At 41.0% G+C, this 14990-nt stretch overlaps 1 protein-coding gene across 1 annotated transcript; it reads right to left on the reverse strand.

Annotated features, from left to right (window-relative positions):
* Positions 1-393: 393 nt before the first annotated feature.
* Positions 394-14613, reverse strand: TMEM40 (transmembrane protein 40). Its single transcript, XM_084292882.1, has 13 exons — positions 14518-14613; positions 11096-11152; positions 10345-10484; positions 9619-9772; positions 8060-8167; positions 7119-7172; positions 6190-6225; positions 4728-4760; positions 3288-3350; positions 2941-3012; positions 2785-2859; positions 1991-2053; positions 394-1526 (listed from the first exon to the last, which is right to left on the reverse strand). The coding sequence occupies exons 2-13, from the start codon at positions 11142-11144 to the stop codon at positions 1507-1509; spliced, it is 867 nt and encodes a 288-aa protein (XP_084149008.1). The 5' UTR covers positions 11145-11152; positions 14518-14613; the 3' UTR covers positions 394-1506.
* Between the last annotated feature and the right edge of the window lie 377 nt (positions 14614-14990).

Below are 14990 nucleotides of genomic sequence, written 5' to 3' on the forward strand. Positions count from 1 at the left end.
TTTTTAAGTATTTTTCCACTTCTACTTTACCCATGAACTGGTTGTTTTCATTCTCTTGTCTGCAGAGAGCCAAATTTAAAAATCTGAAATCATATTTAGTACCAAAATATGCTTCTCATCCTTACTGTGCCACAGCACAAGAGTTTTTTTAAAAATAGTCACGAGAGCAGGTTGACTATATGTAGTTTTCAGTTCACCCAAAAGCTATTGGACATTAAACAATGCTACACTGGTCTCAGCAAGACTTTATTTGCAGAATAAGAACAAAATATACAGTATTTTCATATGAGAAAATATTTCCATAAAGATATGTAAACAGTAAATGTAAATGAGAATATAAATATTACAAAATAACTTGCATTTATCTTTATTGCTTAATTTAACCCCTGACATGTTAGGTAACTGCTGCCCTGTGTTGGTACAGGCCTGCACATGATTATTGGTATTTCTGGACGTGCAAACAGAACTGCAATACGTGTGAATGATAAACACCAATGCTTAAAATTAAGTACAACTTCTAAAAAGTTTTTTTGGTTTTTTTTTTTTCAGAGCAAGGCTTGAAATTGTTTCACTGAACTAAAACTGAGCTGTTTGGGCTAATGGTTTTTAGGTATATGTTTCCTTAAAGTCTCATGTTTTATTGTCCTCTGTCTCACTTGATGCCTTCATCCTTCTATGGTTATGATGACCTTACATTTCTGCTAAAGATTTGAAGGCATCCTGTTTTTCTCGTTAGCCTTAATCTGCAATTTTATGTATAATTGATGAAAAACTAAACAACATAATTAAAATACTACATATTATATCTAATGTATAGCATGCTTGAAGGAATGGCAAAATTGCACTTTATTTTACCAGAAGGAAAAAAAAAAGTTGGTAGATGGTCCAAACCAAGCATTTTATTCCTTTCTTCCTCAGAGATGAAATTTGCTGCTGTTAACTATCTCATTAATGCACCACTATGTCAGTGCATATCAATCTCAACCAGCTTCCACTGGGTGAAATCGTTGTATGTCCACTATATTGAGTTCTGCCACAATAAATTAATCTGCTTCAGTGCTATTGCAGTGTTGGGGCTCAGCTATGTAAGCAAGCAGCTGGTGTTTGCCTGGTTTGCAGCATCACAAGGGGTGAAGAGGAGGTGGATTTGTAGGTGCCAAGATTCCTATTGTAACATCCAGACCCAGCTGAGGATAGTATTGGTCTTTGTTGATTTTTGATATATTGTAGCCAGATTAACATGGTTAAATGGAGGGAAGGAGAATGGGTTCATATTCCATGACATTAAATATAAACCAGGATCTACATTGTCTTACAAGCAATCCTGAGCTAAAAAGTGCTTGTTTCAGCTTCATTTTTGAGCAGACAATGATATGTTTCTGTTGTTTAACACTTTCAATATTTTGTGTTGGCCATTATGCATTTATGACTGCCTTACAAAACAATTCTTTTAGTACTATAAATTCAAACAGCGGGGTTTTGTGGAACTCTCCTGAAATACTCCTCCTAGGCAGCTTTCCTCATACCTGCAGGATGATGAAAAAGAAGACTGTCAGGACTACTGCGTTCACATTAAGTGTCATGTGTTGACTTATCCCCTGATGCAACTTCATATCAACGTTCATATTGTGTCCTCATGAACACAGATAGATATGAGCCTGGAGCCTGTTTGAAAACCAGGGAAGAGAAGCCAACTCCCCTTAATATTAAATTGAGCTATAGTATTCTCATTCAGGCATTTTCAGGAAATAATTAATGCCCCATACTGGGAAGAGCATTAAAAATGTGAAAATGCTCTGCCACACAGCAAGAGTCAATAATAATTTCTAAACCCTAGCAGCTGTAATGGACTGTAGTTAAAATATTCTTTTTTAATTACAAAGACTGGAAATTGTAATTTAGAGAAGGTAATCTTAAGAGTTAGCCAAAATCAAGTACCTGGGAAGGTTTAGGGAAATATACATGCAGTTAGTAACAAGATCACTATTACCTGTTAGCCTGAATCTCTCAAGCAGAGGAATAAAACTGTGAAGTATGCTCCGAATTCGGTACACTAATGGTGAAAACACACACATTTTCAAGGTAAGTCAGATATAAAAATAATACACAAACTCCAGAAAAACAGTAAAAGCCAAACCCTGACACTAGCACTATTAAAGAACTAAGATTACTGTTTAAACAAAGTGTTTCTATGCTATCATTAACAGTGACAAGGGTGACTCCAGACAGAACCGCCCACAACATATCAAGCACAGCAGGCACAAGCTTAAGTAGCCTTTTTTCCTCAGTTCAAAAGCCATGACTTGCTGTCTCTTTCCTTTGAGAGCCCTATGGAGTGCCAAGAATCTCCATTTTATATAATTCTTAGTAGCTGCCATCATCCGGGTTCTGCTGAGATCTGGTCCTCAGGGCACTCAGCAGCCTCTGTCCCGGGGGAACAAATGGCAGCCTGAGCGCACAGCACCTGAAAGGGCTTATCTGTGAAGACTGCCTTGCTGCTAAAATTGTATGTTGTCATGGCAACTTAGCATTCAGCCACTGCTGCAGAAAGAGGTGACTCAGGGTCTTGTGATCATTGAGAATGAAAAATGAGTCAACATCTCCCTTCAGCGTCACAGAGGCGCATTTGTCTCCCACTACGCCATGTAATGGTGAATTGCAGGACATCGAAGGGGTGATTTAAAGGGTCTCCGCACTAGCCATGTTTTAGACTTGTGTGGTTAAGTGACTATGTGAACTTGTGTCCTTAGTGTTGGTACAGAGCTGGCTGCTGTAGATACTTACCTAGACCAAAGTATATCCCAGTGGTTTCCAGGGAGGCAAAGGTGATTAAACCAATTCCAAGAGAAATTGTCCAATCTAAGGCAACAAAATAAGAGTTTGGCTTTGCTCATTTTCTGGCAAACACCACTTTATCCTTCTGCTGAAATCTTGCCTTACCTTTGTAGTAGTAGTAGCAAATTAGTAAAGCTCCAATTCCAAAGCAAAGAATGACAAAATGAAAAAACTCATCTGAAATACAGACAGGAAATTAGGTCACAACTGCACACAAGGCTCCCCTAAGACACATTAAGTTACAGTGTATCATTGAATAAACTGTACTTCCATGAGAGATGTCTCATACGCTAGATGACTCATACACTTGGTGACCTTCACTGAGAAGGCTTGATGAACATCTACAAACTACTTATATTGGGGAAAAAAGAGTTTTGGAGCCATAGATCTTATTCTTGGTCTAAGGCTCAATGGGTTTCACTATCAGCTGAAATTAAAAAGAAAACAATTACCATCCTTTCGTATGCCCATCCACCGTACTGTCCAATGAGGGTGAGTATTTTCGTTCTCATGTTCTACAAGAAAGAAATGTCTTTTATTGCCATGCAACTCTGAAATTAAAAGGTTTTATGTTTCTTTCCCTCTTTGTATCCAAAATCGATTCTCAGAGCGGAATATATTAAGAATTGTTCAGAGGAAAGAGATGTAAACCTTTCAGAAAGATCAAATTAGCAATTTTAAAAGTGTTCCTCAAACTACTTTCCAAATAGCCTGTAGCAGCTGTAAAAAATAGCATCATTGGATAGTTGAATTAACAACACACAATTGCTTTTAAAGCACTCCGGGTCTTTTCTATTGAGTCTGGGGCAATCTAGTCTCAGAAATGCAGTAGGGAAGTAAAGCAGTAGTACAAGGGAGCTTCAGTTTGATTCTTGATGTCACAGCTACAGTACTGTCGGTCTATCTACTGAAGTCTGATGTTGAAGTATTTCTGTATCCCCCAAATTAAGAACTGCAGTAGCTGACCCTTATAGGTACCTAAATATATTGATAGAGGAAAAAAAGCATAAGAACCAGCTCAATATTTTTAGAGGTCTAAATACAAGGCAAGGCTTTTTGTGCTAGTCTTGTTGTGAGCAGAATTATCAAATTCTGATTTCTCCAATTGTCTCATTGAAAGTCAGAGTTGAGTATTTTACCAGATTTCTAACGACATGTTCAAAGCAGAAGGATTTTTTTGGTTTGCTGAGTGCTTGAGAAGACCTCTAGGCAGTCTGCAGCGTATAAGGGAATTGATTCACCACAAGTTTTAGATGCTGATTTCACTTGCATTAGGCTGTGCATCCACGCAACCACTGCCTGGCAGTAAATTTCATTTTATCTAATGATATAACAGGAGAGTAATGAAAAATAACCTTAAAACTCTAAAGTGAGCTACAAAATTCTGTCGTTGTGCTTCTGAACCATGTAGCAACTCAACTTTGCAGAAGAAATCTGTCTTGGGTTACCTGATACTGGACCCATTTTAGCTTTTGATTCTTTGAGAATTCTGGATTGATCAAGTTCTGGTTTGGGGACAAACTCAGTAATTTGATTATTAATGTTAACGTAGTATGGCACTATTCTGACTTGCAATTGTTCCTCTGTGTGTAGGAAAATCTATAGTCATAGAATTTATCAGAACATCAGTTCATACCTACCATGTGTTTGTTCTGTATTACACTGCCTCCTAAAGGCAATAGTCCCACTGTAACTTTGTATCATGGAATGACTTGCGGTGTTTCTTTTATCACAGCATTACAAATGCATTTTAATATCTATTCTTAAATTTCTACTTTTTGTTTACAAAATATCTAGGCAATAAGGAGCTGGTATAGCTACCATCACTAAGTAGAACTGAATACCAAAAGACAGCAGTCACAAGAAAAACTTGTTTGCTTGTTTGTATTTACCATCTGCAATTGAATCTTCTCTTCTGGCAATTTCTGAAAAGAAGCATAGTTTTATTATTTCTGATGGTAACAACTCTCACATGCTGTTTAACACCATTAGCAGGATTAGTAAGCAGGGTAAGTATTCTATTTTGTGACTTAGTTTAGACAAAACAATGCTAGAAAGTGCTAGGAAAGTGATGACATTAAAAAGAAGCCGAAGAACAACTACCAGTAAAAACACCTATTTACAGTAATGCCAGGTGAAATAGCTGGGCAGTATGTGCCTGATGGCCTCTCTGTTAATATTTAATTGCTAAAACTGAAGTTGGTACCAGGCAGAGCCAGAACCAAGAGCTATGTTTGCAAGTCGCCTAAACATTTCCAATACAGTAGACACGGTGTCCCACACTAGCTAAATATTTTCAGTGGCTTGGTCTAGTGTACTGAACTAATCTAGAACTGAAGCAACAAAGGCCAGGGTGAGAGGTGGGACATGCCAACTGGAAAATCACTGTGATCCCTTCTGCACCTGCGGGGAGAATAGTGTATTACATACACTCCCTGAGGCTTTATATAGCTCCTTGGTGACAGTTAACTCAAAAAATCTCCTCTAGGGATTATGCTGCAACTTGCACCTTCTTCCCAATTCTTTCCTCATCTGAAATGGACCAAGTTACAACAGCTCTTCCCCACTTCACAGGAAAAAAATGGTTGAACAGGTCTCCTCTCAGAAAGACCAGTCTGCTTGGTTCTCTGCCTCTCCTAGCTAACAAAGGTAGAATTTGCCTGGGAGCGGGAGGGATGAGGTTGATAATTCGATCAAGCTATTGCAGATTTCCTCCTAGGGGCTCTTTACATCTGTTTTGCTGCTGCTCAGTAGTTCCTGATAGAAAGCAACATGTCTTCAGAGTGTGGCAGTCTGTTCAAGCCTCTCAACTGGCACTGTTTGTGTTGCCTATCACTTGGCCTTCAGCTAGCATCACTGTTGGAGTGTGCTCTGCACTCTGAGCAAACTGAGGGAGACTTTCAGAACTGAGTATCACCAGCTGCCAGAAACGAGGTTCCAGCTCCCGCACAATCTTGCATCCCCATTCAGCAGGGCGCAGAGGGCTGAAGGGAATACTGAAAACTGCCTCGCTGTCTTGAGCAAGACTGAAGGGTTTCCCAATAGCATTGCTGGGTTTTCCACTAAAAAGGATGACAACTCCTGTGAGCTGATCCTATGTCAGCAGGCCTACAAGAAAAAAAAAGGGGGGGGGGGAGCTAATCTGCTAGAACTCCTTTTTACAAATCACATGCTATCACAAGCTTGCAACAAAACATGTATACCATGCCCAGATCCTCTACCAGGCGAACAGAAAACCTGATGGAGTTACAGCCAAAAACTTATTTTTAATATACTAAGAATGTCAGAAAGAAAAAAATGCAGTTATAAGGTCTTACTTGCTGCAGGATGAGGTTATTATCTGGGAACACTTACCTGAATCTCTGTAGGGAGCAACCTCTGATGGCATACCTAAAACATTATGTGAAGATGATATAGATTGATATCTGTAATGAATGTGCTTATCTTGCTGCCAGCCCTAACCCATGCAACCATACTGAAGCTAGTGGGGTTGTAGATGTGACAAGGGAGATACTAACTCCTACTCTTTAGGAACAGCAGGTCTGTTGTGGGTTATGCAGTTCAGTATCTAAGGGAAATATGGAGTATTAACCCCACATATTTCATCTCAAACAATAGGTGGAGTCAGGAAAAATCAGATCTCCTAATGTTAATTTAAATGAGCTGCTCTTATATCTGGGGTGAGATCAATTAAATATACAAATTAAATGATTAAACCCCTAAGGTTTTTTTTTTTTTTTTTTTTTAAATCCATGGTTCTATACCACAAGCTGATAGCTGTGTGTTGACACAACACCTCTCTTTATCTGCATTGTACTTATATTCCAGTTTTTCCTTTGGAAGGAAAGAAAAAGCCTCAGCACTGAGATCCAAGGAGTGGTCCCAATCGATGACCTCCACTGTTTGCCAAGGGTGGAAAGCAAACCCTGTAAGTAGTGGCTGTGACAGATGCTTTCAAAAAGTCTTGTTGCATTTCAGTGGCAGGTGTCTGTGCAAACCCAGGCAGCAGCAGTTCTCCTACAATGGTAGATTTTGCTGTTGTGGTTCAACTGTAGCCGTAGGGCATAGTTAAGCAATGCCCTAGCTAGCTTCTTTTTGTAGGAAACACCTTTCCTATAGCCAGATTTTAACTGGTCATTTTCTTACGTCTAAAACTGCCTATGGAGTGTTTGTGTACCTTTGTTTAGAAGTCAAACCATAGAATGCCAGAAATTATTCATTTTCTGTTTTACATTGGTTGTCCCTAGGAAAAAAAAAATAATGCTGTTGTCATTTTGTCCCACCTCCAAGTAATTGGCCTTCAGTCTTCTGTCTTCCTAAATCTTCACCATCACTGTCTGGATAGAGAAAGTGTTTTTTTTTTTATCAGATTAAAGAAAAATGTGCCAGCAATATCAAAAATAACAGCACTATAGTCTTTTGCTCATATATGAATGGCTGTGAGATGTGTAAGTAAAAATGAAGGCTTTGAAATGCAAGCATCATTATTAGTTGCTTTTGCCTCACAGCTCTCTCTAAGCCTGGCTGAATAGGAGAAAAACAATAAAATCTGATGATGGAATGAATTGTATAGAAAGGTGTAGCAAGAAATTTCTTATTTTAAACACAGATACATCACTAACACTGCTAACTAGTTTTAAATTTTTATTTCTAATTACAATTCATTTCCTTCTAATCGTCTTTTGGCTTTCTGTGACAGAACAAGCCAGTATCAGCATATTAGCATTCTCTCTTCCATGTTGTGTATCATTTCCTTAGCCTCTGATTTTCCATGAATGAAATAGACTCATGGCAACCAAAACCATGACTTTTGATAACACTGTTCATGATTGCTATTAAGGAAAGAAATGCTAGGAAGTGGTACAGCATTGCCAGCTACTGCTGTATGTTGAATATTATTGCTTCCTGCTGTAGCACAGGCTTTGGCTAGAACATAAACCCCACGAAGATCGTAACAATTATGATCTTATATTTGGAAATGAATCTTGAAGCAGCTTTCAACACTTCTGAAACCCCCAACTTCCACAACAGCAGGAGGCAGCCACTGTTTTGTTTATAAGGAATCTAGAGACAGTAATTATTTTGTCATCTGTTTTGCAGTTTCTTACTTTTTCCTGAGTTATACAGAATTGCTACTGAATTGCTGCAAGTCTCCTGTGTGAATCTCCTTTGAACACATAATCAGACTAAAATATGTGTAAGGGAAAAATAAAATCTTTTTTACCTCGTGGATCTTCATCTATGGACTCGTGGGATGAGTCGTCAGCCTTCTTATCCCCTTGTGAAAGCATGAGATTTCTTTCCAGTCTCTTCAGGAGTTTTAATTTCTCATCTGATGTGATAGGTAGAGAAAATATATACATATTTGAAACAATTACTTCCATTTTCTCTCTTTTACAATCATATACTACTAGTTTTTCAAGATGCTGTATTTAAAGGTTGTCTGTCAGGAAATTAGATTTATTTCAGCTGTGCTTTTCGTAGTACAAAGCATTACAAATGTAAACATCATGACACTGTTAAACTTTCTTAAATGGCTGCAGCAGGTGCCTATGGTCTCATATTCTAGGTTTTAATTTACTGATAATGCTACCCCGGTGAAATTTCCCACTCCCTGAAGCAACAGCATCTGCAGCTGAAAGGTGCTTTAGCTGAAGAATAGCTGCTCACCACTTCCTGGGCTACTTCTCCCTCCACCATTGTGATTTCTGCGGGGTTCCCTGGGGTTATGCCGCAGTGCCAGCACCCTCTTGTGGCATAAAAGTAGAACTCTTGAAGTCAGTTAGGCCAGTTCACCTGGGAGGAGAAATTTGGAGGATGCTGACTCCTGGGCCAGGCAGTAAATTGCTCCTGGCTCGTGTGGCTGCAACTGTAGGTGATTCTTAGCAGCTTCATATTCACCTCTGTGCGTCTCTCCATTATTAGTTTGGACATACACAGTAACACAATTCCCCCCAGCTGTTGGTGCAGCTAACTACAAGGGTGGGAAGGGGTCCCTGCCATGACAACCACTCCTGCTCTTTAACACATGCTCAAAACAAGGTTGTCCTCCAGGCTGTGCAGAGTCTACCCCTTCATGACCACATTTCAACATGGCAGAAACAGGAGAAGGATTTCCTTGAGACTGCCCAGTTAAATTTGGGGTCATCTTAAGTGAGTGCTGCTTTATGATGTATTAAAGACAATTAATGATACCATGAGCCCTGTGCATTAAAAAAGTGCAGTTCCACAACAGGGCAAATGAGGAGTGTAGCAGAAGCTGTTTGTATCTTGATGCCAGGCTCAGCACCCTGATTTGTATCTTCCATCTGCTCCTTTACTTAGTGCTGCACATCCTGCTAGGGAAATTTGCAACAATATTGACAGTATCTCAACTCTGATTTCTTACCACTGTGGAAGCTCAGAGAGGTCCAGACTGCCTTGGTAACTGTTCAGGCAAAAAAGCATACTGACCGTCACTAATCCAGTTAGGAAAAACTGGGGGACCACTTTAAGTCACAGAAATTTCTTAGGAATCATCACCCCAGACGAGGTTTCCTTTCTCTTTAAGTGAACAAGTTTGTTTTTATCTCCCCCCTTAAGAAGTGAACTCAAACTAAAGTTCTGTCTATCTGTGGCTCCCATTATCACCATACCTGTGTTTTCTAGGATGTATTTCTAGACATTTTAATCTTTCACTAATAATCACAGCCAAGAGTATATCAGTTTTGCAACTGGTGTCACGTCCCACAAGCACTGCAGTGATTTTAACAAACAGGTGAAGGGCAACCAGGTAGAACTCACCGTTTCTCTTGGAACTGGGCAGCTGCCGATACACTGATGGGTTGGTACTCTTCAGCAAGAGGTAAAGAACAACCATTGCCCTGACGCCTTTTGTCTGTATGGCTTTTAGGCAGGCTGCACAGCCCCCAGGCAGGACACTGCATCTCTTGAGGAGCTGAGAGAAAGATGAGTAAATAGTAAATAGTCCTTCCAATAAAACACAGCATGTGTGAACAGATCCTGCTATGGAAATGAATGTAGCTCACTCCATCTGTGGGAAATGTTATCTGCCCCTGCTATACAAGGGGAAAATCAGGAATAAAGGCTAAAGTCAAAGATGAGAAGAACTGTGTCAACTGCGAAAGAACTGGGGTGTTCAATAGCTAACTATTTAAAGAGCTGGAGAAATACAGGTATAGGGCCTGAAAATGGACGTGCAATCTCTACAGTATCTTACAGCAAAACTCCTCTAACAGGCCTGCCTAGGAAAAAAGGGAGCTGGACAGGTCCTGAGGAATACATATAAAACCAACTCTGCTGGAAAGTTATTTTTTCCATGTGGAAAACGATAAAGTGAAAGTCTAATTTATGTAAGTGCTCTTTTATGCCATTTAGTGTATTTTAGATATCTTTTTAAACATATCAGAAAATAGGCTTTATGTTCCTTCTCTCCAAAATATATCAGAGAAGTGTATCTGTAGAACTATGCCTTACAAAAAAAGAATGCGCATTTCTTCATTAACTTACATTGTTCTTTTCTTCAGTATTCAGGATAGGTGGGTCAGTGGTGGCTAAACATTTTACAAGGGATTCCCAGAAAGACTGGTTCATTTTCTCATGATTCTCCAAGTAATCATCATCAGCAGTGAAAGCCCCCTGGAAAACGTCTGGAGGAGAAACAAGTAAGTTACTGCACAGAAGTGGAGGTGGGTTGTGTGGTAGCGTTCCCCTCCAGCTCAGTGTAGGCATGGTGACAGACTCCGCAGCATGTTGTCTTATAGGAAAGAGAGTAGTGCTGTATCACATAAAGCAACATGGTCTACCAGAAACTGGTAGAAAAATGTCAATAGTCCATACAAATGGGTGTGGTGCTGCTGCCTCAGTAAAAGAAGCAGGGGAAGTATTACTAACTATTTATTTAGTAGGTGTTTATCCTGTTTATGCAATTTGACAAATAAGGAATTGAGGCACAATAATACAAAGGGATGGATACCTAAGACCTAGGGTTTTCTACATATTGTTAGGTGTTTAATGCACAGCAAAATCCCCTTCATGCATCTAAATTCACATAAGGATGTGGCAAGGTCAGATGAGAAGCCTGTGGAAAATGGACATGCAATGGACAGGGAACTGACTGCTGGTCTGCTTGCAAGCAAGGAGAAGATGTATGGAGCATGTTTTCAGAACAAACTAGTCTCACTGACTCATTGTCAGTCTAGCAAAAAATGTTGCATAGTGTAAAGGAGCAGATGCTTTGACCTTGGCATGTTACCCCTACCTTGCTGTTCTTCAGTAAGTTCTGGGAATGGGCCATTCAAGTTCTCCATTGCTGTACCTGTTCCAAAAGGAAGAAAAAGCAGATGTTATTTGGAAACTGATCAGTCTGACCTTGTCTATTTTTCTGTCTTACACTTGATTTCCTGCAAACATCTCTGTCTCTAGGCACTCAGTTTTGAAATCACTTGTTGCGGTGCAAGTTTCACGTCATGACTCATTTACCCTCCCAGGACCCATTCTCAAATCCTGAATGAGTCTTGCTGAGCTGGCCCTTGGTTGTTAAGAAAGAACAAAAGTCTCATCATCATGAGTAAAACCGAAAGAAGCCTGACTCGATCCTTCACTTTTTTTTTTTTTAAACTACCAAGGTATCTAATTAACTTTTTGCCAATGATGTGAGTAACTTAATAGGTAGGCACTATTCCATTCACAAAACAGAACAATTATTTATTACCTCTGACATCTTCATACTTAAAATATGACAGTCAGGGACAATAGTAAAAAATAGTTCATATGAGAACCCAGCAAGATTTTGAATTCTTGTCTCACAGAAGACTTTGATACTTCAACGTCTGTTCTTCCCAATTGTCATGAAAGGAAATTTCCACTAATTTTAGATTTATGAATTGAAAATTAAGTGTCCATCCCAGAAAGTTTCTTGTTGACCATAGAAACAAAGTATTCTGACATCCCCAAAATGCAATGTTTCCTTTTTGTTTGCTAAACTCACCTTGGAAATTTTGTTTTGAAGCTGCTTTATTCTGATGATGTATTTTTTGTCGTGCTTGGGGTTCCGAACACAGTTGCCTCCACCTACTGTGGTCCAGGCATCCTGCACTAACTCCATCTCCCCGTTTCAGCTATAACAGCTGTTATATTGAGAGATGTGAAAGAAGACTTTTCGCAAGCCTAAAACACAGTTTCCACTATGCAAGGCACAATAGGAAAACACTGTGTGTACACCCTCACATTTTCTTACACTATGACTTTCGGGTCCATTCAACAAAACACTTTAAATCAACAAGTTTAAAAACAAAGTCTTTCCGTTAAATTTTCCAGATGGAAAACTGATGTTTTTCTATGGCCAGTTTCAATTACCACCATCAATCATAAAAACATTCCAATACAAAATCTAAAACAGGTTCAGTTGATATCTTGAGAAGGGTGGCATAAAACACACAAAAACATCTTAATTTTCTAAATAGAACGGGTTGCTAGAGTGTTAGTTCTTAGACAGAGGACATCAAACACTAACAGATTCCAAAGTAGCCATAAAAGCCATCCCTTCTTTAGAACCAGGGCTGGGGTCTCCAATTTTTGGTATGTTTGCAATTGTGGGAGCTTCCTTCTTTCCTAGACTGCTAGTGTTTTTCAAATGAACAGTTCCTTAGTTGGATACTCTTTTTAGCCATTGGTTTGCCGTTTGGCTCTGGGAAAGCTTCATAACCTCTTCAATCACTTTAAAAGCCTAAGCCCAAAAAACTGCTTACCTACCTGCCAGGTGTACTGTGAGGAAACAAACACTTAATATTTTAAGGACACTTCAAAATTATTCCTAATGAGAAGTCTGTGCAAAACAACGTTTACAAGGGTAGATAATACCTTTTATTAAACCACCTAATATACCTGGAAAAACTTGTCTGTTTTTTTTGGAAAAACAAGCTTTGAACTCCATCCATTAATCTAATAAAAGTTATTACCTCTCCTACAAACCTTGCCTGACTGATAGCCTCCGCTGCCTGAGCTGTGGAGCAGCACTGTGTGACAGTGGCTGGCGCTGTAAGACTGTGAGCACCCAATAGAGAATGCAGGAAACTCATCTGTCCTCACTGTGTGGTGAAGCAACAGCTGATGCTGAAATACCGGAACCCAGCATACCACACCCTGGACAAACTCGTTCTCAGCCACACTACAAGGAACGTAATTTCTGTGCAGTTATGTATCTCCAGAAATGTTTTTCAGCCTTTTTCAGTATCTTTCCTGCCTTCTTATTTAGTCAGCTTAAATGCTGGAAGTGTCTGCTTTTGTTCACTAGATCTGTTTGTGGACTGTGGGGCTGAAACACTAGGCCTAAAGGAACAAAATGACTTACAGTATGAACATTGCCTTTATGACTATGAAGTGCATTTTGTATTTATAACTATCCACAGTTTTACTGTAGAGTGAGACTGAGGGGGATTGACTTTGGGGCTCTCAACATCTCGTTATGGCCACTTTCATTGGCACATTCAAGGCATGTTGCCCTTCCTGTGCCACAAGCCTCTCATAGCGGCGGCCTCTCGCTGGCTTTGTGTCACCGCAAAGACAAAGGGAGGGGGTAGGCACTGACAGGTCTGTGCTGCCATACACAAAGGAAGATCAGATAACAACACCGAAGGCAGAGGAGGCACGGTCAGCTTCATGTGCTGCCAGACTAACTTCCAATAGAACTATTTGTTTGTTGACCCAAATGACATAACTGCCCAGCTGTACCCACAGCAGAAATGCATTTGGCGGGCAGACACATACATGCCCCTGTCCAGGCGGCTGGATGCCGGGACAGGGTCCGGGAGCAGCCACAGCCTGACGCAGGCTCCCCTTGTACGCCTCCAGCATGCTGAGCCCAGCTGCCCACCACACTGTGGGACTGAGGGAGTCAGGTGCCTAATTTATGTTAGGCTGAGGGCAATTAATACCCCTGTGGCTCTTCTGGAAAGAAAATCAGATCTAAAGAAAGAAGAAGGCTTGCCATTTAATTATTGTGTGTATTAAGAGCAATGCAGTTGATTATACCTGACACCAAAAGCAGGATGATGGCACACCATACTGGCCTTGCAGCCTGGCCACCAGCTCCCCAGGGAACACTGTGACCAACCGACCTCACCTGGCTTTCCCCAGAGCCCATGGGGAGTTAACTGCAGCGAGGTCTTTTTGATGAGTTAAGAGTAGAATTTGTGTGCAGCATCATGCTCCCTGATACCGAGAGAGAAAGTTATCTGCCAGATGCAACAACTTTTTTCTGTTTAATTGCTGAAATATAGGAGTGAAATTGTTCACTGGGATAGCAGAAATTGTGACTACAATAACACAGGAACACCTCAAGACAAAGACCATCTAATACTAAAACTGTTCACTTTGGAACTACCCCTATAATTCCTTTTAAATTACACGCAGATACCAAATCCTGCTCAAGTTTGCTTTTGAACATCCACTCCCCCACGCCAGTCCCACGAGACCCCACGCAGTACCCCTGTATGCCTCAGGCTAGTTCCATGGAAACTGGTGGCAGCGAGGCCTCAGCAGGTGAGCCCAAACCTCCTGTCCCTTCAGCCTGAAGCGGCTCCAGCCAGTGCCGCCAGCGGGACACTGGTACAGGGACCCGACAGGCATCCCCACAGCCTCTGGGGCCGTGCACCCCATACCCACTGTGCGCTCCAATCTCACCTGGCGTGTGCTTCTCCTGCAGCCCCAAGGGGAGACGGCGAACGCCTCAGAAACTGGATGAGCTGGTGCTTGTCCTCTGAGTAAAGTCAAAACGAGTCTCCTTGGCCTGAAACGGGTAAAAAGGGGAAGTGGGGGCAAGGGTTGCCCAGAGGATTATATATATACGTATGTGTATATATATGTATGTGTGTGTTTATAAATGTGCGTGTCTATAATATATATTTGTGTGTATATATGTAAGCATATGCGTGTGTATATATATATATATACACACCCACGAGGGGCCCGTGCCCGTCCGGCAGCCCGCCCTAAGGCCGCCTTGGTGCGGGACAACCCCGCCGCACGGCGCCTCAGGAGCCCGGCGCAGCTCCCGGGGCCGCCCCTCGGCGCTGACTCAGGGGGCGGGGCCGCCGAGGAGGGCCGGGGCCGGGGGCCTGTGAGCGGGTCTGGGCGGGCCGGAGACCCCCAGACAG

This window comes from Netta rufina, assembly GCF_964035555.1.
Source record: "Netta rufina genome assembly, chromosome: 10".
NCBI lineage: Eukaryota > Metazoa > Chordata > Aves > Anseriformes > Anatidae > Netta > Netta rufina.